The sequence below is a fragment of the Daphnia pulex genome, chromosome 3, assembly GCF_021134715.1.
Source record: "Daphnia pulex isolate KAP4 chromosome 3, ASM2113471v1".
Taxonomy (NCBI): Eukaryota; Metazoa; Arthropoda; class Branchiopoda; order Diplostraca; family Daphniidae; genus Daphnia; species Daphnia pulex.
In genome coordinates, this window is record NC_060019.1 from 9,143,631 (window position 1) to 9,166,127 (window position 22,497).

General features: G+C 38.2%; 6 protein-coding genes and 5 long non-coding RNA genes across 24 annotated transcripts; 4 read left to right on the forward strand and 7 right to left on the reverse strand.

Moving 5' to 3' along the window:
- Positions 1-77: 77 nt before the first annotated feature.
- Positions 78-3,272, reverse strand: LOC124191411 (BTB/POZ domain-containing protein KCTD20-like). 5 transcript variants are annotated; one of them, XM_046584611.1, is made up of 9 exons: positions 2,509-2,991; positions 2,318-2,434; positions 2,169-2,254; positions 2,044-2,106; positions 1,657-1,980; positions 1,391-1,588; positions 1,067-1,314; positions 639-986; positions 78-569 (listed from the first exon to the last, which is right to left on the reverse strand). In XM_046584611.1, the coding sequence occupies exons 1-8, from the start codon at positions 2,625-2,627 to the stop codon at positions 648-650; spliced, it is 1,494 nt and encodes a 497-aa protein (XP_046440567.1). In that variant the 5' UTR covers positions 2,628-2,991; the 3' UTR covers positions 78-569; positions 639-647. The 5 variants fall into 5 exon arrangements, with proteins under 5 accessions (XP_046440567.1, XP_046440569.1, XP_046440568.1 ...); XM_046584613.1 differs by having other exon boundaries at positions 78-986; positions 2,044-2,103; positions 2,509-3,272; XM_046584612.1 differs by having other exon boundaries at positions 78-986; positions 2,509-3,268.
- Positions 3,273-3,489: 217 nt separating this feature from the next.
- On the forward strand, positions 3,490-4,272 carry LOC124191418. The gene is made up of 2 exons (XR_006873416.1): positions 3,490-4,043; positions 4,106-4,272. It is a non-coding gene; the product is annotated as an uncharacterized LOC124191418 (long non-coding RNA).
- Positions 4,273-4,575: 303 nt separating this feature from the next.
- Positions 4,576-6,569, reverse strand: LOC124191417. Of its 2 annotated transcripts, none has more exons than XR_006873415.1 (7): positions 6,464-6,569; positions 6,334-6,395; positions 6,091-6,254; positions 5,880-6,010; positions 5,558-5,810; positions 5,128-5,494; positions 4,576-5,066 (listed from the first exon to the last, which is right to left on the reverse strand). It is a non-coding gene; the product is annotated as an uncharacterized LOC124191417 (long non-coding RNA). The 2 variants fall into 2 exon arrangements; XR_006873414.1 differs by having other exon boundaries at positions 5,554-5,810.
- Positions 6,570-7,394: 825 nt separating this feature from the next.
- On the forward strand, positions 7,395-8,685 carry LOC124191416. 3 transcript variants are annotated; one of them, XR_006873413.1, is made up of 6 exons: positions 7,395-7,574; positions 7,629-7,678; positions 7,752-7,893; positions 7,950-8,053; positions 8,171-8,363; positions 8,425-8,685. It is a non-coding gene; the product is annotated as an uncharacterized LOC124191416 (long non-coding RNA). The 3 variants fall into 3 exon arrangements; XR_006873411.1 differs by having other exon boundaries at positions 7,396-7,574; positions 8,171-8,685; XR_006873412.1 differs by having other exon boundaries at positions 7,567-7,678; positions 8,171-8,685.
- Positions 8,686-8,689: 4 nt separating this feature from the next.
- LOC124190321 lies at positions 8,690-10,789 on the reverse strand. Its single transcript, XM_046582945.1, has 6 exons — positions 10,640-10,789; positions 10,087-10,582; positions 9,783-10,025; positions 9,437-9,723; positions 9,210-9,358; positions 8,690-9,140 (listed from the first exon to the last, which is right to left on the reverse strand). The coding sequence occupies exons 1-6, from the start codon at positions 10,787-10,789 to the stop codon at positions 9,092-9,094; spliced, it is 1,374 nt and encodes a 457-aa protein (XP_046438901.1). The 3' UTR covers positions 8,690-9,091.
- A 1,949-nt stretch (positions 10,790-12,738) lies between these two features.
- Positions 12,739-13,935, reverse strand: LOC124191429. 3 transcript variants are annotated; one of them, XR_006873428.1, is made up of 5 exons: positions 13,756-13,935; positions 13,541-13,682; positions 13,381-13,484; positions 13,071-13,263; positions 12,739-13,009 (listed from the first exon to the last, which is right to left on the reverse strand). It is a non-coding gene; the product is annotated as an uncharacterized LOC124191429 (long non-coding RNA). The 3 variants fall into 3 exon arrangements; XR_006873430.1 differs by having other exon boundaries at positions 13,121-13,263; positions 13,756-13,933; XR_006873427.1 differs by having other exon boundaries at positions 12,739-13,263; positions 13,756-13,931.
- Positions 13,936-14,021: 86 nt separating this feature from the next.
- On the forward strand, positions 14,022-15,716 carry LOC124191430. Of its 2 annotated transcripts, none has more exons than XR_006873431.1 (5): positions 14,022-14,386; positions 14,460-14,623; positions 14,690-15,326; positions 15,386-15,425; positions 15,518-15,716. It is a non-coding gene; the product is annotated as an uncharacterized LOC124191430 (long non-coding RNA). The 2 variants fall into 2 exon arrangements; XR_006873432.1 differs by having other exon boundaries at positions 14,065-14,394.
- Positions 15,284-16,319, reverse strand: LOC124191424 (DPH3 homolog). The gene is made up of 3 exons (XM_046584633.1): positions 16,107-16,319; positions 15,964-16,038; positions 15,284-15,832 (listed from the first exon to the last, which is right to left on the reverse strand). The coding sequence occupies exons 1-3, from the start codon at positions 16,212-16,214 to the stop codon at positions 15,764-15,766; spliced, it is 252 nt and encodes an 83-aa protein (XP_046440589.1). The 5' UTR covers positions 16,215-16,319; the 3' UTR covers positions 15,284-15,763.
- A 147-nt stretch (positions 16,320-16,466) lies between these two features.
- On the reverse strand, positions 16,467-18,382 carry LOC124191422 (eukaryotic translation initiation factor 3 subunit M-like). Its single transcript, XM_046584629.1, has 7 exons — positions 18,202-18,382; positions 17,858-17,965; positions 17,644-17,798; positions 17,363-17,581; positions 17,144-17,301; positions 16,981-17,088; positions 16,467-16,921 (listed from the first exon to the last, which is right to left on the reverse strand). The coding sequence occupies exons 1-7, from the start codon at positions 18,241-18,243 to the stop codon at positions 16,569-16,571; spliced, it is 1,143 nt and encodes a 380-aa protein (XP_046440585.1). The 5' UTR covers positions 18,244-18,382; the 3' UTR covers positions 16,467-16,568.
- Positions 18,383-18,563: 181 nt separating this feature from the next.
- On the forward strand, positions 18,564-21,532 carry LOC124191420 (cysteine--tRNA ligase, cytoplasmic-like). Of its 4 annotated transcripts, none has more exons than XM_046584625.1 (6): positions 18,564-18,812; positions 18,880-19,687; positions 19,753-19,980; positions 20,060-20,250; positions 20,325-21,195; positions 21,268-21,532. In XM_046584625.1, the coding sequence occupies exons 2-6, from the start codon at positions 18,955-18,957 to the stop codon at positions 21,435-21,437; spliced, it is 2,193 nt and encodes a 730-aa protein (XP_046440581.1). In that variant the 5' UTR covers positions 18,564-18,812; positions 18,880-18,954; the 3' UTR covers positions 21,438-21,532. The 4 variants fall into 4 exon arrangements, with proteins under 4 accessions (XP_046440581.1, XP_046440582.1, XP_046440584.1 ...); XM_046584626.1 differs by having other exon boundaries at positions 18,576-18,812; positions 18,867-19,687; XM_046584628.1 differs by having other exon boundaries at positions 18,583-18,816; positions 18,867-19,687.
- Positions 21,468-22,269, reverse strand: LOC124191423 (succinate dehydrogenase assembly factor 2, mitochondrial-like). Its single transcript, XM_046584632.1, has 4 exons — positions 22,132-22,269; positions 22,013-22,068; positions 21,865-21,945; positions 21,468-21,796 (listed from the first exon to the last, which is right to left on the reverse strand). The coding sequence occupies exons 1-4, from the start codon at positions 22,189-22,191 to the stop codon at positions 21,523-21,525; spliced, it is 471 nt and encodes a 156-aa protein (XP_046440588.1). The 5' UTR covers positions 22,192-22,269; the 3' UTR covers positions 21,468-21,522.
- Between the last annotated feature and the right edge of the window lie 228 nt (positions 22,270-22,497).

Below are 22,497 nucleotides of genomic sequence, written 5' to 3' on the forward strand. Positions count from 1 at the left end.
TGATGAAGGTCGATGCTGAAAATAAAATGAAAAAAAAGGGAGAAATTATAACTGTAAAATCTTTTAAAAATTTCGCCTTTCCTGTTTGACATGTCTGCAGTATATTGAATGTTACAAATACACACACAACAAACCGGCACGCAGGGGAAGAGAAGGACTGTGAAAGTGTAATAAATTGGGGCTTTTTTTTTTCTTTTTCAAAAGTGTGCTTGGTGTTGCTAATGCAAATCTGACAGTGGCAAGGAATAAATACACCTGAGGGCCACAATAAAGACGAGTTAGCAAAAAGGTTTAAGAAGAGAATTTTACAATGAACGACACCTGGATTATTTCTGAAAGAAAAATATCAATTCAATTGAAAAAAAAAAAAAAATGGGGAAAGAGGAAAAACCTTCTGGAAATATCCGACTGAATAGAGGCGTTAATCTATTCCACCGATGGCCATCACGAGCAAATGCGCGATATTTAAGAAACAAAAAACGAATATTTTTAGGCAGATACGTGTGAAAGTGTATGTGTGTGTTTTGGTGGACGTCACAGACTACCGTAGCGTATCCATGGAGGAGGCCTATAAAAGCAAGAGCGAGCTTAATTGAAAAGGAGCTTTTGCTGCTTCAAAATTGGCGATAAAGCTGTTCCGTCTCTTTTCAAGGATCGTCGCCCTGTCCTGAAATTGGACCCTGTGGATAGGTCTCGTTAAGCGACATGGACTGCAGAGGACGGACCATGTTCAAATCGATGCCACCGACGGCCCCTTCTTCGAATTCCAGTCCCGCCTCAATAGCCTCAACGTCAATTATCGGAGGGCCGTTGTGGTGGAGTCCAGTCTCGACGATGTGGCCTACCAGCACAGGCCCCAAGGGACCCTCCGTCGTAGGAGCGTGCCCCAAGGGTAAAGGAAAAGGCAGCAGTGGATTGCCAGCCGCATCCAAAGCAGGATCGGCAGCTGCTTCCGCGAGATTGGTCACTGATTTTGATTTGACGCACTGCAATTAACAAGGAGGCCAGGATATACCAGAAAATCCAATCAGCCGAAATTGGCTCCATAAATTGCACGAGATTGTACCTGAAAATCAACATGTCGACTCTTGGCTTCTTCTTTCTCCCAGGACATGTGAATGAAAGGCCGCTGGACGTAATTGTAAATAACTTCGGCGCGCCCTCCTGGTCGCTTGCGCACTTTTTCCTTATAAGTCGGATAACCTTCGATTCCCAGACGTATCTTTTTAAGGCCCCGCTCTTTCAACACTTGCTTGGCCACGTCACGGTTCTCAATGTACTTGAAAAATCGATACATGGAGGTGCTGAAGACGGCTGCAAGACAAAACGGGAAATATTACGTTACGGCCATTCTTTAGAGGAAAAGGTGTTGAATTTCCAAGGATCTTACTTTGAGCATATTCTTCTCCCATTTGCGGTGGATATTCTTCATCCCAGTCAACCACATCGTCGTCCAAAAGTACAACCAAATGGCATTCACGGTCTCCTCTTTGAGCGGAATTGACCATCACGGGAAGGATCAGTTCCTCGAGGAAGGATTCGAATTGAGCTCTGGCTCCTTCATTACTCAATTCGTGTAGCAGACCACCTATAGTCAAATAACCACATTGAATCGAATAAATAAAAGACGAAAATACAGTACAAAACGTTATTTACGGAGATTTTTGCATTTGACCGTGTGGGCGTCGAAAGGCAATAGGAGATAATCACAGGCCTCGCGGAGTTCTTGAACCGATACCGATGGTGGGCATTGAATGAAACCTGATCTGTAATAGTCCAAAATGGCACGAAAAACAGTTGCCGAAATTCCATCGGCCACATCATATTCGCCACGCTCATTTGGTCGGGCCCACTCTACGCCGGACGTAAACATTCGGCCGAGCATTGTGTTTGGGTGGGCAGCAAATAGTTGTGGGTCGACGACAAAACGGGTATTATCAACCACCAGGGTCAACCGTTCGTCTCTCATGACAACCGAACCTGAAATCACCAACAACCTTGATTTCAAATTTGCTTTCATTGTTTTCCTGTTTGTCATCTCACCAGCTGTCATGCCTCTGCCATCTTTCATATCCCTACGATTATAGCCTTGGCAACGCTCAACTACTTTACAAATCAATGTTAGTAACATTATCAAGAAGAAGTAGCCAAAAGTGTTAACTTGGTACCAGACATTCCGTGTTCAGAATCTGCTCCACCAGACATGACTCCTGAAGCTCTTGGATTACTTACAAATGTGAAATTGCCCCTTTGCCTGTCAACAAGAACAAAGTTATGATGAATCATCGTTAAAGAGCAAAAATCAAAACAAAGTTACTTGTTCTTTGCTCCCATATTAGGCTGGGGCTTGGCAATAGGGTGCTGATGGTACGAATCGGTGCTACCTGCTGATCCAGGACGCTGGACTAGACAGGGCTTTGGCTTTGCTTGAGAGCTGGATAAAGTGAAAAAAAAAACAAACAAGAAGATGAAGACCCCAACAGTTCAAGCATGCAAAAGAATCCTCACCCGTTTTTGAAAACTCTTCTTCTTTGATCACCAGAATCTAGGTAGTCCTCTGTGTCACTGCTTGAGTCTCTATCAAAACTTGTTTCTCTTCTGTCCCTCCCCTGGGACATTTCTTTCATCAATCCAATGTCAGACTCGTATGACCGACGTAACTAAAAAAAATTTCTAAGAATCTCCAACAATGTGTTCCGTCTTTTGTTTCGCTTTGTTCCGTCCGGCCAGCTGCTACAGGTGTAAACTGCACAAATAATGGGGGCCGACCAGCACTTATTGTTGAGCTTCTGCAGTTTACCTGTATACCAGATGAACTTTAAAATATCATCCCAATCAAACAATAAAAACAACGAATGTTTTCACAATTTTGAAAATATCATTTCTCATCTGCTTCACCGAATATAATTCACTGCCTCACACGGCTCGAGTCTCGGCTGTTCTGAATCACGAACCGATCTAGTGTCAACTCACAAGGTGATTGTTGGGTTCACTACAGATGTAAAAGCAGTAGTCATGTCCTTCGTCTTTATTCTTCCGTATTATTAACACAAAAAACGTGCGAATTCTAGTTTCTACTTTCTAAAGCCTTAAAATCTTGTCTATTAATATTTCAATTCCCAGTAAATTTACTATGTGACTGATTTCGTCAACAACACGCGCTATCACCCTTGGCATTCCAGTAATATTTGCTCATCACGTCTGATTTTTCGGGGAAGGCGGAACTAGTCGGCAGTTTTCTTTCACATGCAAACAAACTAGACAGATGACTCACAATGAATTTATGCCCATAAAGAGCGCTCAGTTTCGCAAAGAGCCTTTCTCTTTTCTCATAAACGCTATAATATTCTGAGTCACATAATGTTTTTTTTCCAGGGTGAGGTAAAATAAAATATTGGCCCAGATCCGCTTCTTTAATTAAAAGTTACTCAACCTTATTAAAAACATTGGTTAATGACCGTGTGACGAAAAGCTCGTAGCATTAAATAGTAGTGGTAAATGCCGATCCCTTGCTTCGCGCGCGAGTTTCCCGATAGGGTTTTTTTTTGCGGAGTTTGTGTCTTTTTAGCTTTGGGTTCGATGTTTTTGTTCGATTAATCGTTTTGTAGGGATAAAAAAAAGCCTCATAACAATAGGAACGGGAAAAAAAATTGCTAACCGAAATGAATCCGCCCAAAAAATTAAAAACCTACGCGCGAGTTTGACTCGAAAGTATGGGGTGTGACAACTTTCTTTATTGACACGACAGCAATGTTGGGTCTTGTATGTTGACATATTGGTATAGCTGATGTGATATTTCCACCAATCAACAAATTCTCATGAAACATTTTAATGGCATTAAAATAGATTCTTGAATGTGGAGGGAACTCTTATGATGCAGTGTCATTGGCTGAGAAATCGGCTCTTTTTTTGCAACACAAATTCCATCTATTAAAATAGCAACCATGGACGGATATCAACCTGATGTGGAGCTCTCAGATGATCTTTATGATACCAAGAGACTAAACACAGAGAACATTCCTTGTGTACTGACTTTGATGAAGGTTTTGTAGGTTAAAACTTTAAATTTGAAATAAATAGTCTAATACTAAGTTTTCACTTTCAGATTGGAAACCATTTCCTAGTAGTTCCAACACCAAAATGAAAATGCTGCAGCTTTTCTGGTATTAAAATGATTACTGCTGTTAGGAAAATTGACAGTTGTAAGACATCAGCTATGATATTCTTAAAGATGGAACTTTTAGAGAAATAACATTTAAGCGATTATATAAATCTTCCAAGAGTTCACCTTTACTTATCTCTTCGTAACCTAGGTTGACTATATAATTTCTTTACCATCGCCCCTTGTCTGAATTAAAGTGCTTTTGGTATAAAAAGAAACGGCAAATAAAGCGGCAATTCAAGCATTTCTTGTAAATAGGACAGGAGATTTTGCTTTTATAATTGTGGGCTATATAAGTTCATGAATAGGTCAAAGCCGATACTTACTGATTCGGGTGGTTATACTCGACGTATGACGTCATGACGTAACATCGAAATTACGTAAAATTACAGAAGTCTTGTTGCTTTTTTCAGTTAATTTCGAACCATTATTTATAGTATTTAAATTTATATAAATAACATATAAGGTTAATAACCACCCTAAACAAGATAAGATTTTTGATAGATTAATTGAACGTTTATAGGATGAAATTACGGCTCTATTTCTCTTATCTATGAAGGGAATTTTGACTAAAATTTTCGACCGCACACTTGGAGAAACTTCTGATGTAGTGACTAAAGAAATATCTAGTTTTCTTGTTAAGAGTGGTAATCATATATCACTGAGACCCGAATTTACACAGGCTCAACAAGTAAGTGGTATAGGACTAGAAAAAGCTAGGCATTTTGCTTTACTAAAGGCAAAACTTATTATAAATGGTTTAGAAGGCAAAGAAATAGTAGAAAAAGGACAACTTCCAGGTAAGTCGTTGACGATGAGACGGATTGCTTTGGGCATAGCCATCGTAAGGTGCCATTGCCGAAGTGGCCATTCTTATACACTCCTTCAACTAGTCATCTTTGACCTAGAGGTAAAATATCAGCTTACAAAATTGGAATCAACAAACAAGCACAACCACTAAATACCTGAACAAGTCGCTGAAGTTCTAGTAAAACGTCTCTGATAATAACCTCGATGGCCGGCTGGTGACACTTCATTTCGACAAACAGTAGGACGAAAGCCAAAAGAGATGAGGGAAAGGCAGCATTATTTTGCGTCACAGCAAATGGTCTCCTGCTTGCATGAAAGAATAAGAAGGTCTTGCTGAAGAGCGGCAGGTAAAGTCGTCGAGAGAAGTGAGTGATACAGGTTGAGGAATGTTAAGGTCGTGACCGGTTCTTCTTGGGGTAGACAAGCTAACTTGGCTTCGACAATTTTTTCCATCCGGTTGATGTCTCCGGCGGTACATTTACATTAAGATATCGTTACCAGATATTAAGGTTCAGGAACAATCTATTAATTAAAATTTATTAGACAACCTGAATACTAGCCAATTAAAACTGTCAACATACCTACAATGGACTCTGAATGGAAGATACCTCAATGTTGTTCTGTTTAATCGTCTCCATCCATTGGCAAGCTGCTAGATGGAAGGAGCTGATTGCTATGCATGAGAGGTGTTTAGGAGTGCTTTCATGCGGCTCATGAACCAGTCCATCATGTTGAGAGCATCCAGAAGAACTGCATAAGGAAGATCATACCAGACTTTCATGCAGCGAAGAACATGAGCAGCTCCATCCCTCATTGCACACATAATTTCACCGCTTTCCTAAAACACAAACAACAAATTACAAATTAGTTTGTATTCTCAATAGAAGAAGCATTACAGAATACTTACTCCTGTATTGCTGGCTGTTGAGTGTTGACAGAAGTTGAAGCTTTGGTTGGAATTTAGCTTCAAGGGCCATGGCTTGTCGTAGACTCTGCACCAGTGTTGATACATCAGGACTGGTGGAAATATCACATCAGCTATAGCAATATGTCAACATACATGACCCAATGTTGCTGTCGTGTCAATAAAGAAAGTTGAGATAAATCAATTGTATCACCTGAAGCATAGGATCTTCGTAGGAATTTGCAAATTTCATTTTCCAGATGTTGATGAGTTTGCAAGTCTCAGCCTTGCCGATTCACTGGCATTGGAAACTAATGTAGTTTCAAGAATTATAGGGTGATAATCCAGCAATGTTCTACCATCACATCGTAAATCATCCTTTGATATATCCAAAGTTGAATTTCGTTAAGTAAGGACAATTTTATTTCAATAAGAGACCAACATAATTTAATTATACCTGGACTCCATGATGAATGAATGCTTTTCGGTATATAAAAAACCGTACGGCTATTGTACCAGCTTAACGTAGTAGGGAAAATAATTTACAATCAAAGGATTATACACTACATTCTTTAAAATTTGCCTACATTTTTCTTTAACCTTGCCCTGATTGATTAGCAGCCAGCCTTGTTTTGTGTTTTTGAATTCCAATCCAAGGTTAGCTGGTATTGTTATGATTCACCTATAGTTTAATTCATGGCCGCGTTGGAGTTCGTCGGCCTTGAATTATGGATTGGCGTCAGAACCACCTGACGGAAGAAAAAATAACTTAAAAAAAGTCATTCTTTCATCGATTTATCTCACGCCGACCCCTATCCTTTTATCCAAGCGGGACCACGACGGCTCCTTGTAATAACATCTCCTCTACAAGACGGTCGCGATTTGCATACCGTCACGAAAACCCCCGCAAATCGTATAAAACATTAATGGAACCCCCCAGACGAAAATCGTTTCCCTATCTCTCCGAGAGGAACAGCGCCACCTCCCAGAGAGAAATCGAGTAAAAAACTCCGAAAACAGCTATCGAGCCGTAGAAGAAAGAGACGTCGTCGCACAGTCGGAGTAGGAGGTGGGTAGAGTGGGGTCGGGTGGGGTGGGGTGGGGGGTGGGAGGACAGGGTCGTTTGCCGATAAATCCCTATCGGGAAATTGCTTTCCTATTTTGATCACCGTGACTGTTTATTATGTCGTCTTTCCATGACAAATATTATTAATTATTTTTATAGAACGGTTAAAAAATCTAGAAGAAAGTGCAAAAAATCAGCTTTCTCTGTTTGATTTTACTTTTCAGATTCAAAAGTTCTTGCTTCTTGGTAAATTAAATTTTTGCTTGCTTTAGTTAGGCATGATGATTTAGAAATCAACTAAGATAGACAATAAGTAGATAGTAAACCAGTAATAAAATCGCTGAGAAACGGGAAAAACTGAAAGAAAGGAGAAATAATATTTTCGCGTTTTGAATCATACGACGCATGGCAATTCTGTACCAACTCTAGCAGTATGGAACGCCAAAGTGACGCAAAATTAACTGCTTGAAATTTACTGCAATTCACCACCGCCGTCTAGCGGGCGGACCGAAAATCGTCGTTTCTCTGCCTCTTTTGGGGAGGGGTTCTAAGCTATCGATTGCAATGCAATAGTTAGCTTAACAATTGATTTGCAATCGTCTCAGACGAATGTTATTGTTTACAATCGCAAGGTAAAAACAAAAAAATCAAAGTGGTTCTTTTTTGCTCTAGCAAATTTTCATTAGAAGGACATATCTAATAAGTGAAGCCGTGATGAACCCTTAAAACTCATAAGGTAAGTCTTCTTTACACTATTTCGGTTCAAAAAGAATGCGAATGTGAATTTAATTGATACTCTGCTGTTACAGGAGAAGTGTTGATGATAGTCAAGGACTGTCGAATAGGCCATTTGCAAACGTACTTGCCCAATCACCGACATAACTCGAATTTGATTGATTGATGGAAATCTCTCAGTTCCGGACATGCAGGAAATACTGCATGCATTAAAAGGTACTCCATAACTTATTTCCGTAAATAATTTTCTAACTTTGATTTCATACATTTAGAAAGCAAGGTTAAAGAGAAAGCAGTGACAGTGAGATACCTAATACAAAGAGGCAGATTGCAATCACATACTTCAACTCAATAGTCCATGATGTAAACTTGGCAGGTGAGTTGTTGTCGAAATTTTTTAAATCTTACAAAGGCTTGTTATTGTCTTTTCGTCAATTCTAATAAGTCCCAACACATTTATTTAAGCTCAATTGTTAATGGAATTTATTGACAGGTGAATGTGAGCAGTATCATACTGGGTTTGCCAAGAACACCGAACACCCCAATACCAATTTGTTGCACTGGCCATGTCCACAGCGGACTTAATATCTTGAATAACTGCCAGAAGAATGGATTATTGGACCTGCAAAAAACTGAGTCTGTAACTGGGAATTAATTAATTGAAAACGAGCGTTGTTACATGTTTGGTTGTAATGACTAGACAAGTTGTGGAATTCCGGAATAATTAAATTTTTTTTTCCAAATTAGTTCTACCCGGGAAGGTACTCTACAACACAGCTGTGACGGTCAGGATCAAGTGCGACAACCGCACTTGCTTTACGACAGCGAGGACGAGTCAGACGAGCGGGACTGCCATTCGGCTAGCCCGTGCACCGATATAATAAATATTCTTTAACAAAATAATAGAATGATTTCTGTCAATCAACATTGTCATCATAAGTCAAATGTGATTCCCCCCAATCGTCTACTGCTCAAATTTTTTCAAGAAATAAACGAGACGAAACGAGAGCTCTTACTTCTCTTTGTGATTTTATTAATTCTATTGAAAAGGAGTCATCTGTGTGAAAACAGTGTAGCGGAAATGAAAGGAATCCTAATGCAATCATCATAGAAAGAGAGAAAAACGACTTAATTACTTAATCTCGATCCTTCCATACGAATAAAAGGCAACATCTTGATTTAAAAAACCAAAAAATCTGTGTGATTAAAAAAGGAGGGTATTTTGAAATGAATTGCGGGATGACACTATCATCAATTTAAACCCCGAATCCTTCACAAAAAAGCAAAAAGGAATAACAAAAAAAAATGTAAAAAAAAAGTAAACCAAACACATGGAACTTTCCATCATCAGTGAACATCTGATTATTGAGCATGATTGGATTGTATCCAGAATGGTCCAAAAAAGAAACAGGATTCAGTAAGTTCGTCTCTTCAATGATGATACCCGAGTGTTATCATTCGAACTACAATAAATATAGAAATAACATTTTGATTCGATTTTAATTGATTACCATATTATTTGATAAAATTACCAATTTTCCATGTGCTGTATGTAGCGCCGGACAGAAACTCGTTGATTGCAGCTTTTGCAGAGAATTGTTTCCTCCTGCTCTGGCGGCTGCTGTTCGCATGAAATATTTTCCCCAATTGGGACCAGAGCAATTAGTTTGCCTGACATTCGCTGCGTTTAAACATTTAAAGTTTTGAAAAAGTATTAAAATGAAAAAAGCGGAATATGTATAAACTAAATCCAAATTACCCTTATCTCTTGGCCACAGGGAACTGAGTAGTTTTTGATGGTGAGACGACTTGAATTTCCCGGTCCTTTAGCACAGACATAAAAGGCAGGTGCCTCGCTGAGTCGAGGGAACTCCCGCTTAAAGATCTTTCGTACATCTGCACTGGAAGCGTTGTGTGGGAAGCGGACGTCAAATCTATACCCTAGACCACATTCCTTCAACCAATTGTGCTCTGTGGAATTAGGCATCTCCAATTCGTCTTTCTTTGAACAAAGAAATAGGTCCTTGACGGATACATCTTGGCTTTCTGAAAGGGAATTACAACGTTAACATTAAATGTTTTTAAAATTAATGACGATACTGTACCTTTGTTAGGCTGTTTTTTGGCAAAGCCAAACTTGAACGCCAATTCTTCCTTGACTGAAGATGAGTGTGGGCCGCGTCTTTCAGGATTTCTTTTTTTTTTTTTTGAACTTGAAAAAATGCTCTTATCACTGTCTGTAGAACAGTTCTTTTTCGACCTTTTTTTCTTGTTTTTCTTTTTTTTCTTTCGCTCAAAATCCGTGTCGGAAGAAGACTCTGACGATTCAGACGATGTCGATCGATAGCCTAATGAAATACATTTCACTTAACTGTGATTTATTATCATTACTTTTCTGTAGGTACTTACGTTTTTTTAGTTCTTTTCCTTTCGAAATTTTACCGCTACCTCGGCTGGTGGAAGGCTGGTCGTAGTCATCAATCCTTGAAGTTGAACCCGCTTGCCTTGAAGTCGAATGCGTAAATTTACCGCTACCTCGGCTGGTGGAAGGTTGGTTGTAGTCATCAATCCTTGAAGTCGAACCCGCTTGCCTTGAAGTCGAATACGATGGCCTTTCTCCAGGATCGTCGAAGTTAAAGGAAGCCTCAGCTCTTGAATTCTCCATAAATGGAGGGAAACCATGTGTTTCCAGGCAGAGCGTAGCACTTCGCTGTAAATCAGCCACTTGTAACTTCAGATGAATAATTTCAACTTCTTGCTGAGCGTTGTTTTCCACTAAAGCCTTTCTCTCCGCCAAAAGACGAACAAATTCCACATCGGAAGTGAGACTGCTTATTTCTTCGATCTCGGTATCACGGCGGCATAATGGACAAGTTATCGAGGTCAGGACTGGATCATACATTCGCTACAAACATAATAAATCTTACGATACTTAAAAAAAAATAAAAAAAAATATTAGTACCGTAGCGCATGTGAGACACAAGCGGTGCCCGCAATGTAGAAATTTCGGTATGAGTTCCGCCTGGAATGGATCTAAACAAACCGGGCAAAATACATTAACTTCGACGCCCGACATGGCAGCAACCAAGAGTCCTGTGCAATTGAGAGACATAAGCCTTTTTATACGGTGGACACGCTTTTATAACAAAAAAATTGGTTTTGGGATGGTGGGGAGGGGGATGAACACAAAGAATTTGCGGAAAATTTACTTTCCTCATTTTCTTTTTTATCCCTTGAAATATTAAAATTTATGTCTCTCATACTTTAAAAATTAAAGGTTATGAGACACACCCACACCAATTTAAAAGTTACATCATTGGGATGGGAGGGTGGGTGATGAACACAAAGAATTTGCGGAAAATTTACTTTCCCTTCCTCATTTTTATTAGTATTCATATGATATTAAAAAGTTATGTCTCTCATACTTTAAAAAATCAAAGTTTTTGAGACACGCCCATACCAATTTATATTTGACATAACCCCAAAAACTGTTCAGTTTTTCCTAGTTGTCGCTCGCATACGCTACATGAATACATTCCGGAATGGATTTATTTCGTGAAACAGTCGAAGACTTCATCGGTAATAAAATTAATCCGCTGCTTTCCATGACAGTTTATCTCATTCACAATTCTTAGATCAGGGTTATACAGTTTCAGAAATAGCGGAAGAATTAGAAATGACTGTCAGATCCCTTCGTTATCGAATGGCTCAATGCGGAATAAGAGTTCGTAACCGCTACAGTTTAATTTCTACGGCAGATTTGGAGTCTTTGGTGAGACAAATTTGCACCGAAAATAGTGCACTAGGGGAAGTGTCAGTTCGAAGTAGATTAGGCCACTATGGTTTTAATGTACAGCGGGATAGAGTTCGTGCTGCAATAGATGCAACAGTGGGACATATTGTTCAACCCCGAAGAATTATGCGTCGGGTGTACTATGTCCGAGCTCCACTGTCCGTTATTCACTTAGATGGAAACCATAAACTAGTTCGGTAAGGAATAATTCCATTTCTCTTGGACGTACTTACTATAAAATTTTTAATTATATTCAGGTGGAGGTTCATAATTCACGGAGCGGTGGATGGATATTCACGCTTAATATACTTTATGACTGTTTCAAACAATAACACATCACAAACGGTATTAAATGGATTTCTTAATGGGGTCACGAAATACGGACTCCCATCCCGTGTGCGGTAGGCTGCCATCACTATCTGGTTATTTAAATATTGTATGTTAATATTTGTATGCGTTGTTTATAGTACTGATCATGGTGGGGAGAACGTAAAAGTTGCCCAGTTCATGCTAACATACCGTGGGCTCAACCGAGGTAGCATATTAACGGGACGTTCAGTCCATAATCAAAGAATTGAGCGGTTATGGGTTGATGTGTACAATGGCGTGGTGCATGTATTCCAATCATTGTTCTTGTAAATTCCATCTGATAAAGTATTACATCAGTATAAGATTTAACAAAATATATTTCATATTTCAGAGGACTGGAACGAAGACAGTTACTGGATCCTGACAATGAGGAGGATCTCTTTTGCCTACATGTCATATTCCTTCCCGTTATCCAAACTTTTATAGATGAATTTGTTGGCAGCTGGAATCGGCATGGACTGCGGACAGTACGTGGAAATTTATCACCTTCAAGACTGTTCACTAGAGGTTTGAGAAGGTTGCGGCAAAGGGCGCAACAAAATAATTTATATTTCACCGAACTGGACCAGGTATTATTAAGCTAATACTGATGTCGCATTGGCGTCTTTACATGCAACTTTAATTTCACTTAGAACATAGATTACAATGGAGAGCTCCCAGATATTGAGGATGATTTAGAGCAGCTTCATGTTCCCGCAATAGAAATAAATATTGATCGAGCAATTCAGCGTAGGCTCAAAAGAAAATACGGATCGATCCTATGCCGATTAAAGATAGCCAAAAGGAGATACATACAGATGAGACGGGAAGTACGTCAAGAACTTCATTATTAGAGTTAATTACATTAAAAATAATTCTCTTGAATGAAAAAAGCTAATTAATCAATAAAATTAATTGAATTGCAAAGAGAAGTAAGAATTCTCGTTTATTTCTTGAAAAAATTTGAGCAGTAGACGATTGGGGGGAATCACATTTGACTTATGATGACAATGTTGATTGACAGAAATCATTCTATTATTTTGTTAAAGAATATTTATTATATCGGTGCACGGGCTAGCCGAATGGCAGTCCCGCTCGTCTGACTCGTCCTCGCTGTCGTAAAGCAAGTGCGGTTGTCGCACTTGATCCTGACCGTCACAGCTGTGTTGTAGAGTACCTTCCCGGGTAGAACTAATTTGGAAAAAAAAATTTAATTATTCCGGAATTCCACAACTTGTCTAGTCATTACAACCAAACATGTAACAACGCTCGTTTTCAATTAATTAATTCCCAGTTACAGACTCAGTTTTTTGCAGGTCCAATAATCCATTCTTCTGGCAGTTATTCAAGATATTAAGTCCGCTGTGGACATGGCCAGTGCAACAAATTGGTATTGGGGTGTTCGGTGTTCTTGGCAAACCCAGTATGATACTGCTCACATTCACCTGTCAATAAATTCCATTAACAATTGAGCTTAAATAAATGTGTTGGGACTTATTAGAATTGACGAAAAGACAATAACAAGCCTTTGTAAGATTTAAAAAATTTCGACAACAACTCACCTGCCAAGTTTACATCATGGACTATTGAGTTGAAGTATGTGATTGCAATCTGCCTCTTTGTATTAGGTATCTCACTGTCACTGCTTTCTCTTTAACCTTGCTTTCTAAATGTATGAAATCAAAGTTAGAAAATTATTTACGGAAATAAGTTATGGAGTACCTTTTAATGCATGCAGTATTTCCTGCATGTCCGGAACTGAGAGATTTCCATCAATCAATCAAATTCGAGTTATGTCGGTGATTGGGCAAGTACGTTTGCAAATGGCCTATTCGACAGTCCTTGACTATCATCAACACTTCTCCTGTAACAGCAGAGTATCAATTAAATTCACATTCGCATTCTTTTTGAACCGAAATAGTGTAAAGAAGACTTACCTTATGAGTTTTAAGGGTTCATCACGGCTTCACTTATTAGATATGTCCTTCTAATGAAAATTTGCTAGAGCAAAAAGAACCACTTTGATTTTTTTGTTTTTACCTTGCGATTGTAAACAATAACATTCGTCTGAGACGATTGCAAATCAATTGTTAAGCTAACTATTGCATTGTAATCGATAGCTTAGAACCCCTCCCCAAAAGAGGCAGAGAAACGACGATTTTCGGTCCGCCCGCTAGACGGCGGTGGTGAATTGCAGTAAATTTCAAGCAGTTAATTTTGCGTCACTTTGGCGTTCCATATAGCAGACGTTTGTTTTTCAAAACAAGTCGATTAACGAGTAGAAAATTATTTTTGATACTTTAAGTTTGTATTTGCCATTTGGTTGTTGCTAAAGATTTTATACTTTTATTGCTCGAATATCGAGGTCAGTTTAAATATGAACGACTGTCCCTGTATGTGATGCAATTCTAACCATGAGTCGAGTTATAAGCCAAGCTCGAAGGTTTACCTTGCTTGCAGCTAAAAATCAATTTCGCCCCCACGCAAAAGTAAATACTATCCAGTTAGGTTCGTTGGAATTAATTCGTCGTTATTCTTCTTCAATTGATTCCCAACTCCATGATGAAGGTATTCAGGTGTAAACATTAAAGAAGTTCAATTACATACTGGTCAGATGAAAATTGAGTGCTTTGTTTGATAGGATTTGCCAAACTTAAGAAGAAGTCTCCCAAGATGATTACATTTAAAGATAAAATTGAAAAGCATGACTTGGATGCAAAATTAAACAATATAAGGAAATGGCTTTCTAAGGGCCATTTTGTTAAAGCATCCATCTCAAATGTTTCAAAAGATGAGAAAAAAGTGGTAATGGAAAATTCATAATAGTACTGTACCAAATTTATCATATTTAATCATTTCTCTTAACAATAGGAACAAATGTATAATGACTTGATGAAGGAACTTGCAAAAGAAGGCAAATTCAAAATGTTTAAAACTAGCAGCAGAGAAACTAAATTCAGCATAGAACCAATAGAGAATATTGAAACTGATGAGCAAAAGAACATAACATAACATGGCTAACTATTTCCTTTGATCCTAGTAGTTACAATACAAGTGGAAAGAAATTGTCACATTGACACATTCTCTTAAGTTTATCATCATCATCCTACAGTGTGATAAAATTCTTATTTCATGGTAATGGTAATCAAAGTCAACCTCTCTTAAGCTAATGGTTATTTTAAACATAGTTTAATTTCATTTAACTTCTAACATTAATCACTATATCAGTAATAGTTATTAATTCCCGAAACGTAAACGTTCATTAAATAACGTTCAATTAATTCGATTGAAAATTCCCGAGACCTTCGTAAAATTTCAAGTTAGGAAGTCCTCGCTAGATGCCGCACAGATCATTCTACTCCAAATGGTCGACCACGACCATGATCAAAAACTACTTCATAATAACAATCTACCCATAATTGTATACAGTATACATTGTAGGTACTGATGAAAATGAAAAATTCGTCAAGGAGTCGAGCTGCTTTTCTTCGATTTCCAATCGTTTTTGGTAAATTTAATTACAAAGCCATTGAATAGTAATTGGTTAAAAATTGTTTTCTTCATAAGGATTCATTTTGGGAACATTCTACATGGGGTTTCAATATCGGTGAGACATTGAAAGACTTGCTCAGTACAGAACTGATAAATCTCAATTTCATTCCAGCAAAGGAGATATTTGAATATTGTTTTTCATTTTAGGAAGTTGTTCATGAAAGACATAGAAGAAAAGCAAAAGGAAATGAATAAAGAAGATCCTAACAGTAGAGGATTGATCACAAGCTCAATTGGACAGATCAATCGTGAAAGAAGCAATAAGAATGATAAATGACAAGATTCATTTGTGATTCTTCATGGCAAATTTTAGAATGGACAAAATTTAATACACAAAAAAATGCAATTTCTGAAAATTATTCAATCCTACTTAAGTATACTAAAATAACTAGTTTATGTTGTGAGTGACTCTTTCTTATTTGGGGATGAATACGTGATTTCCTCGCTCTGCATGAATTCTTCCTGTATGTTTAAATAAATATGTCATTCATGAATGTAAGTAAATTTTAAAACTAAATATTAGACATATTGTGTAATGCTATACAGGCTGAAAGCCAGTTGCTTCCAGAACTTCCACTTGCTCATATACATACCTTGTTGTATATTACTTTTACTATAAGTGAACAACTCGGACATGTGGCTTCCTCTTCCCCATTTTCTAGCTGTTCCTGTTGAAATAAAAGTAAACCTTTTAATAAGCTTGGAATCTGAGTAAGGAATGGGGACGTCACATTACTTTGGTGATTTCAAACCGATCTCCACAAGGGCAAGGATAGAAGTAAATTTCACTGTCCGAATCATATTCAAAATCTTCGATTTCAACTTCATCGTGATAGACAGACATTTTCACCAAAAATTCTGAGTAATAAATAAAAGATTTTTCTCAACTACTGAAACAAAAATGTGTGGATCTTCAAAAGACAACACGTGAGAAAAAGAGACATCTGCCGGCCAAAAATCAGACTACCTGAATTAACTCACGTTTACACGTTGCATATAATAAGCATAATAAAAAAAGAATTTTTTTTTTATCTCCTACCCTACTTTCAAACAACAGTATGTTGGAAACAAAACAGAAATAATGATCAAAGTCTGATTTTGTCAGATAATGTGCCGGCGTCATCGTTTATTTCCACAAAACCTTAATAGAGATGGATAGCGGGATAATTTGAAGTCTTTTGTTTCTTCTCTAATCGGTTCAGGATTGCTGAGCGAGAAGTTCGGCTTGCTCGTTAACGATGGTTAGCATGGAATCTTTGACCTGTCTGAGGTGGCCTCGCCAAGTAGTCAGCAACTCACGCAACTGCTGCCAGTGCTGCTTGCCGAATGTCCGATGCATGGTTGATGAAACAAGCACTTTCTTGTTCAACTGATCCATTCGTGCGCGCACCAATTTCGTCTTAAGGACTTGAAGGACAAATTCCTCTACTTGATCTTCGGTTAGTTGTAATTGCTTCTCGAGCGTTTCGAAAGGGAGCTCTACGGAATTTTCAGCCAACTGCATGAAAGTCAAAATTCGCATTTTTCGAAGGTTCTGCTCATGTTTCAGACCTAAAAATCATTGTTACTTAAAATTCTTAAAAAAATACTTAAAAATTTCCAGTAAATACCTAGTCCTTCAACAAAATCTTTCTTTTCCTCATAAAACTTCAAATAAGCTGACAGCTTTTCCGTCACGAATACGGTCAACAGATCGTGCAAAAGGGCACCTTCCAAAACTGTACACAAAAATTAATTAATAACTGATTTAACTTCAAAGTAATTTTTATAAACCTTTCACAGGTTGCAAAGTCAATAAATGATCGAGAAGGAAAGTGTTGGGATCAGCCAATGAAGCAACAATGCAGCGTTGAGCTTCCTCACGAGCCTGTGAAGCATTTTCGGTCGTGTAAGTGCTCAACAACTCCACCATCACTTTGGAGGCCAGTTCACTGAATAATAACACTGGTTTGATTTATTGTTACAATTATTTGTTTAACTTCAATACTTTACCTTTCTCTGGAGTTGAGGAGAGCTTCATGTAAACTTCGGAGGAGTTTTTGCATCTGCTCGTTGTTAGGTTTGCATGGCCCTAGTTGAGTACGCATTTTATCTAGATCCGTGAACACTGTCTTCATCTGTTCCACTTGTCCAGCAACTTGGACTAGCGTGTGATAGACCGTGTAACGCGTTGTACTCACAGGATCAAGCCCATGAAATAGTACAGACAGACTAAAGAATCAAAATTATAGTTAGACAATTCATTATGTAAACTTCAAATTTCAAATGCTCACACTCTCAGACAAACAAGTCCCAACTTGTTTGAGGGGGGTTTTGCAAGCTTTTGGCAAAACGTAGTAATTATTGGTTCAGCTTTTTCATTGGGGAGAAGAACGAGCATAGATACAATGCTATTCAAGACTCCCTCAGATTCCACTTCATTGCCCTCCTTCAAAGAAGAAAATAGTGTAAACACACACTACTAATTGAAATAAAATTGTCACTTACTTTGAAACAGAGATCTGCAACAGCAACAATGTTGCTAAGATCTGAGTTTTGATCATCATCCACATTTGATGCTCCAAGAGCCTTGAAATAGCTACACAATTCAGTAGCCTAAAAAGACAGATATGAATACAATGACCAATTCAAAGCCTTGATGTCTTAAATTTTGTCTCAGTACTATATAACAGTTATTTGCTTTCTCCAGGTGGTAAAACAGGTATAAAAATTAGAAATACTAGTAGGGAAAATTGTCTATAACACAGAAAGGTGTACGCTACTGGCAGACTCCACACTTCATCGCCACAACAGTTTAGCATCTACCGGACTAAATTTATGGGGAAACTAACCTGTTCTTCGACCGTTAAATCGATAAATGCTGGTAAACTCATCCTGATAAATTGTTCAAAACAAACTGGAAAAAAAGATTCCTTTATTAGAAGTTGCTTGTCAAAAAAATCCGGATATAGGCCACGCTCACGATCCCGGTACAGAAGTTCGTCTGTAATGGCGACATTGCCACCGTGTTCCCCTACAGATAAATCAACGATTTTTTTTTTTTTTTAATTCTTTGTTTCAACACTTTCACGCTTTCCAAAATTTTCTAAAACCAGTTCTTGATTTTTTAAAATTATTATTAAAAAAATTACTACCTTTTAAAATTGCAGCATAAAAGATCACCACATTTGTTATCGCTGTTATCGGCTCACTCGCAATTTCTATCTAACTTGACGTGTTGCGGTGTTGGAAGAAACAAACCGAATACACCGTCAAAGGTACGCACCGGTTTCGGATTCATTTGATCGTTATCATTCGAACCAGCATTTATTTTTCAAATTTATTAATTGTTAACTTCCTTATAACGTTAAAGTTAACTGGTGACATTCACAAATCTGTTAACGTGCAAATCGCAAAAATATATAATAGTTGGAGTGGTTGGCAATTTAGGTAGAAGATAGAAGTAAGTAAGACATTTTAACTATTGCATCAGACATTTCAAAATATTAATGACTAGATTTTACTTACAGAGTGAGAAGTTTCGAAGGGATAAATAATAATTTTTGGAACACATTGAGAAATTGGTTGTACCTTGTTCACCTATTATGTCTGAAGCCCCCTTAAACAACAGCAGCATGGAGCTGAAGATTTACAATAGTCTGACTCGTAAGAAGGAGGTGTTTACTCCTCAGAATGGGAAAAATATCACCTGGTATTCTTGCGGACCAACAGTCTATGATGCATCCCACATGGGACATGCCCGTTCATACATGTCTTTTGATATCCTGAGAAGGGTCTTAAGAGACTACTTTGGATATGACATTACTTATGTAATGAATATCACTGATATTGACGACAAAATTATTAAAAGAGCAAGGCAAAATTATTTATATGAAAAGTATGCAACTGAGATGAGTGAACTTGAAACTCTTCAAACAGATGTCAAGGAATCTGTTGATCGTCTTTCTAAGCAAATGGCAGTAACCACCGATCCCGACAAGAAAGTTATGCAGGAGAAGATGTTGGCCAAAGTCACTGCCGCGATTGAAAAATTCACCGAAACAATCAAGCTTGGTCAAGGATTATCCGAAGCAAAGAGCTTTTTGTTGGCTGAAGCCAAAGACGTCTTGAGCGATTGGCTCGACTCGAAGCACGGCATGGATGTTTCAGATAACGCAATTTTCGCGTCTCTTCCGCGACATTGGGAAGAAGAGTTTTACAAAGATATGGCCGCTCTCAATGTTCTACCAGCCGATGTTATTACGCGTGTTAGCGAATATGTCCCGGAGATCGTGGATTACATCTCACGAATCATTGAACGTGGACTTGCATATTCAGGTGAGTTTTTATCTCTTTTTTTCTATTATCTCGTCACGGTTAATGACTCTTTTGTCATTGTATAGCAAATGGCTCTGTATACTTCAATGTCTCAAAGTTCGATTCGCAAAAGAATCACAAGTATGCGAAATTGGTACCTGAAGCTTACGGTGACTCAAAGGCATTGCAAGAAGGAGAAGGTGATCTAAGTGTCTCTGAAGATCGGTTAAGTGAGAAAAAATCACCTAACGATTTTGCGCTATGGAAAACTTCAAAGAGTGGTGAACCTTCCTGGGATTCTCCTTGGGGGAAAGGTAAAATTCAACTAAAAAATGTCGAACCAACGTAATGAATTAATAATTAAATTATTTTATTTTATTTTATTCTATTCAGGACGTCCTGGGTGGCATATTGAATGCAGTGTGATGGCAAGTGCAATTCTAGGGTCATCAATGGATATTCACACAGGAGGCGTCGACCTAAAGTTCCCTCATCACGACAATGAACTAGCCCAATCTGAAGCCTACTACGATAATGATGAATGGGTTCGCTATTTCCTTCATACTGGTCATCTGACCATCCAGGTACTATACAAACTTCCGTAAACTTTTTCCGTTCTTCCACCCAATAGAAAACTATAATGGACATTATTCTACAGGGTTGTAAAATGTCTAAATCCCTCAAGAATTTCATCACCATACAAGATGCGTTGAGTAGAAATAGCAGCCGCGAATTGCGCATCTTTTTCTTGCTTCACCCATGGAAAGAAACACTCGACTATAGTGACAGTGCAATGGATGAAGCATCGAGTTACGAAAAAATGCTAAGGGAATTCTTCTTAAATGCCAAGGATCTTTTGAGGAATGGCCCGTCATCGAATACTGCCGCAGAATATTTTCAAAAATGGAGCACAGCTGAGCAGGAAGTCAACACCCGATTCGTCGAAACGAAAAATCGAGTACGGGAAGCTCTCTGCGATAACATAGACACTAAAACGTCTCTGGAAGCGATTAAAAGCATGATATCGGCTTGCAATAAATACCTGGCACAGCTGAAGCAATCTGCCAACCGGGTTCTAATCAAGGTCATTGCCGAATATGTAACGCGGTTGTTCCAGATCTTTGGCGTGATTGAAGGCAAGCAAACCCTTGGATTCCCCTCTGAATCGTCTAGTGGAGGTACCGATAATGTTGAAGAAATCGTAATGCCTGTCCTTGAAGCGCTCGCAGACTTCCGAGAAGAAGTGAGAAAAGAGGCTCGTCAATTACGTGCAACACGCGTTCTCGAACTTTGCGATCAAATTCGAGATGACGTTTTGCCTAACCTGGGCGTAAGACTCGAAGATCGGGAAAATCAGCCTCCTGCTTTGAAGCTTGTCCCACGTGAGGAACTGCTTAAGGAGAAAGAAGACAAAAGATTGGCTGAGGAAGCCAAAAAAGCTGAGAAAGAACGTAAAAAGGCTGAATTAGCAGCCAAAGAAGCCGAAAAGGAAGCAAAACGACGCATGCCTCCCACTGAACTATTCAGAAGTAAAGATAGATTTAATTGTTTGTGCCATCAATCATTATAACTTAAATGATTAACGTGTTTCTTTGATCTAGGTGAAACGGATAAATATTCTGCTTTCGACGAGAAAGGGATGCCAACCTTAGACAAGGATGGCAAAGAAGTCAGCAAAGGCCAGCTTAAGAAGTTGGAGAAACTATGGCAAGCCCAAGAAAAAGTTTATAAAGCATACTTGCTGGAGGTTTCATCAAAGAATGAGAGTTGATGCAATACAAGAATAAGTTGGTGGGAAAAATAAGATTTAAGATGTATTAAATCAATTCTAAATACAATCATCCATATGGAAATCATCAATATAAATCAGGTTGTTTAAATCTTGATTCCTTATCTTTATTTTTTACATGATCCTTCAATAGATCCATGATTTCATTGTTAAACTCTTCAGGTGTCTCTCTTACACCAGTTGCCCAATAGTAAATATCCCAATCATTTGAGGGTAAATTGATCAGTCTGTCATATAAAGACATTTGATCATCACTCATTCCATCCAAGTAGCGTGAGGCAAATGTGCTGAGAATCAAACCATTTTCCAACATACCACGTTTTCTGGATTGATACATTAGTCTGTGGAGATGTGAAAATTGTTTACAACAATAAACTCAGATATAAGTAATTGAAGAGAAAACCAATACCTGGCCTTTTTCAAAGTGGATGACTCATTTTCCCTTTCAACATATGGTGGAATCCATGGTTCAGTTTGAGGTGAGGGGTACCTGATATTTTTAACAACTTATATTATTCTATCAATGAAAAAAAATCTTAAGATTATAGAATTCATACATATCTCCGCTGCTGGTGTCGGATGACAGAAATCTCAATACGGTAACTTTATCACACTATTGAAAATATTACATAACAATTTAGTTTCATGAACCATTCTTTAACAAATCAACACCTACCCTAAATGTTAACTGTCTGATTGGATGTAGAAGTCGAGAAAAAATATTTGATTGAGCCATTGTGAAAATTTTTCTTTATAAATTATGAAGCTAGCCAAAACGTCTTTACTGAGTTACGTAAAAGTCGTAAACAAAAGTGGGTGTTACTAAAACGCGAAGCGAAACGGCGGAACGCGAAACTCCTAAAACGCGAAACAGTGGTGCGAAACGGTCCCAAAAATTGGGGACCGTTTCGCGGGTCCAATGGCCTAAGGGCATCCTAAAGTGCGAAACCATTTGCGAAACCTTTGATTTTTGAAATATAAAAAATATCCAGTTTTTAAATTTCTGAACGCCCAAGGGCATCCTAAATTGCGAAACTACTTG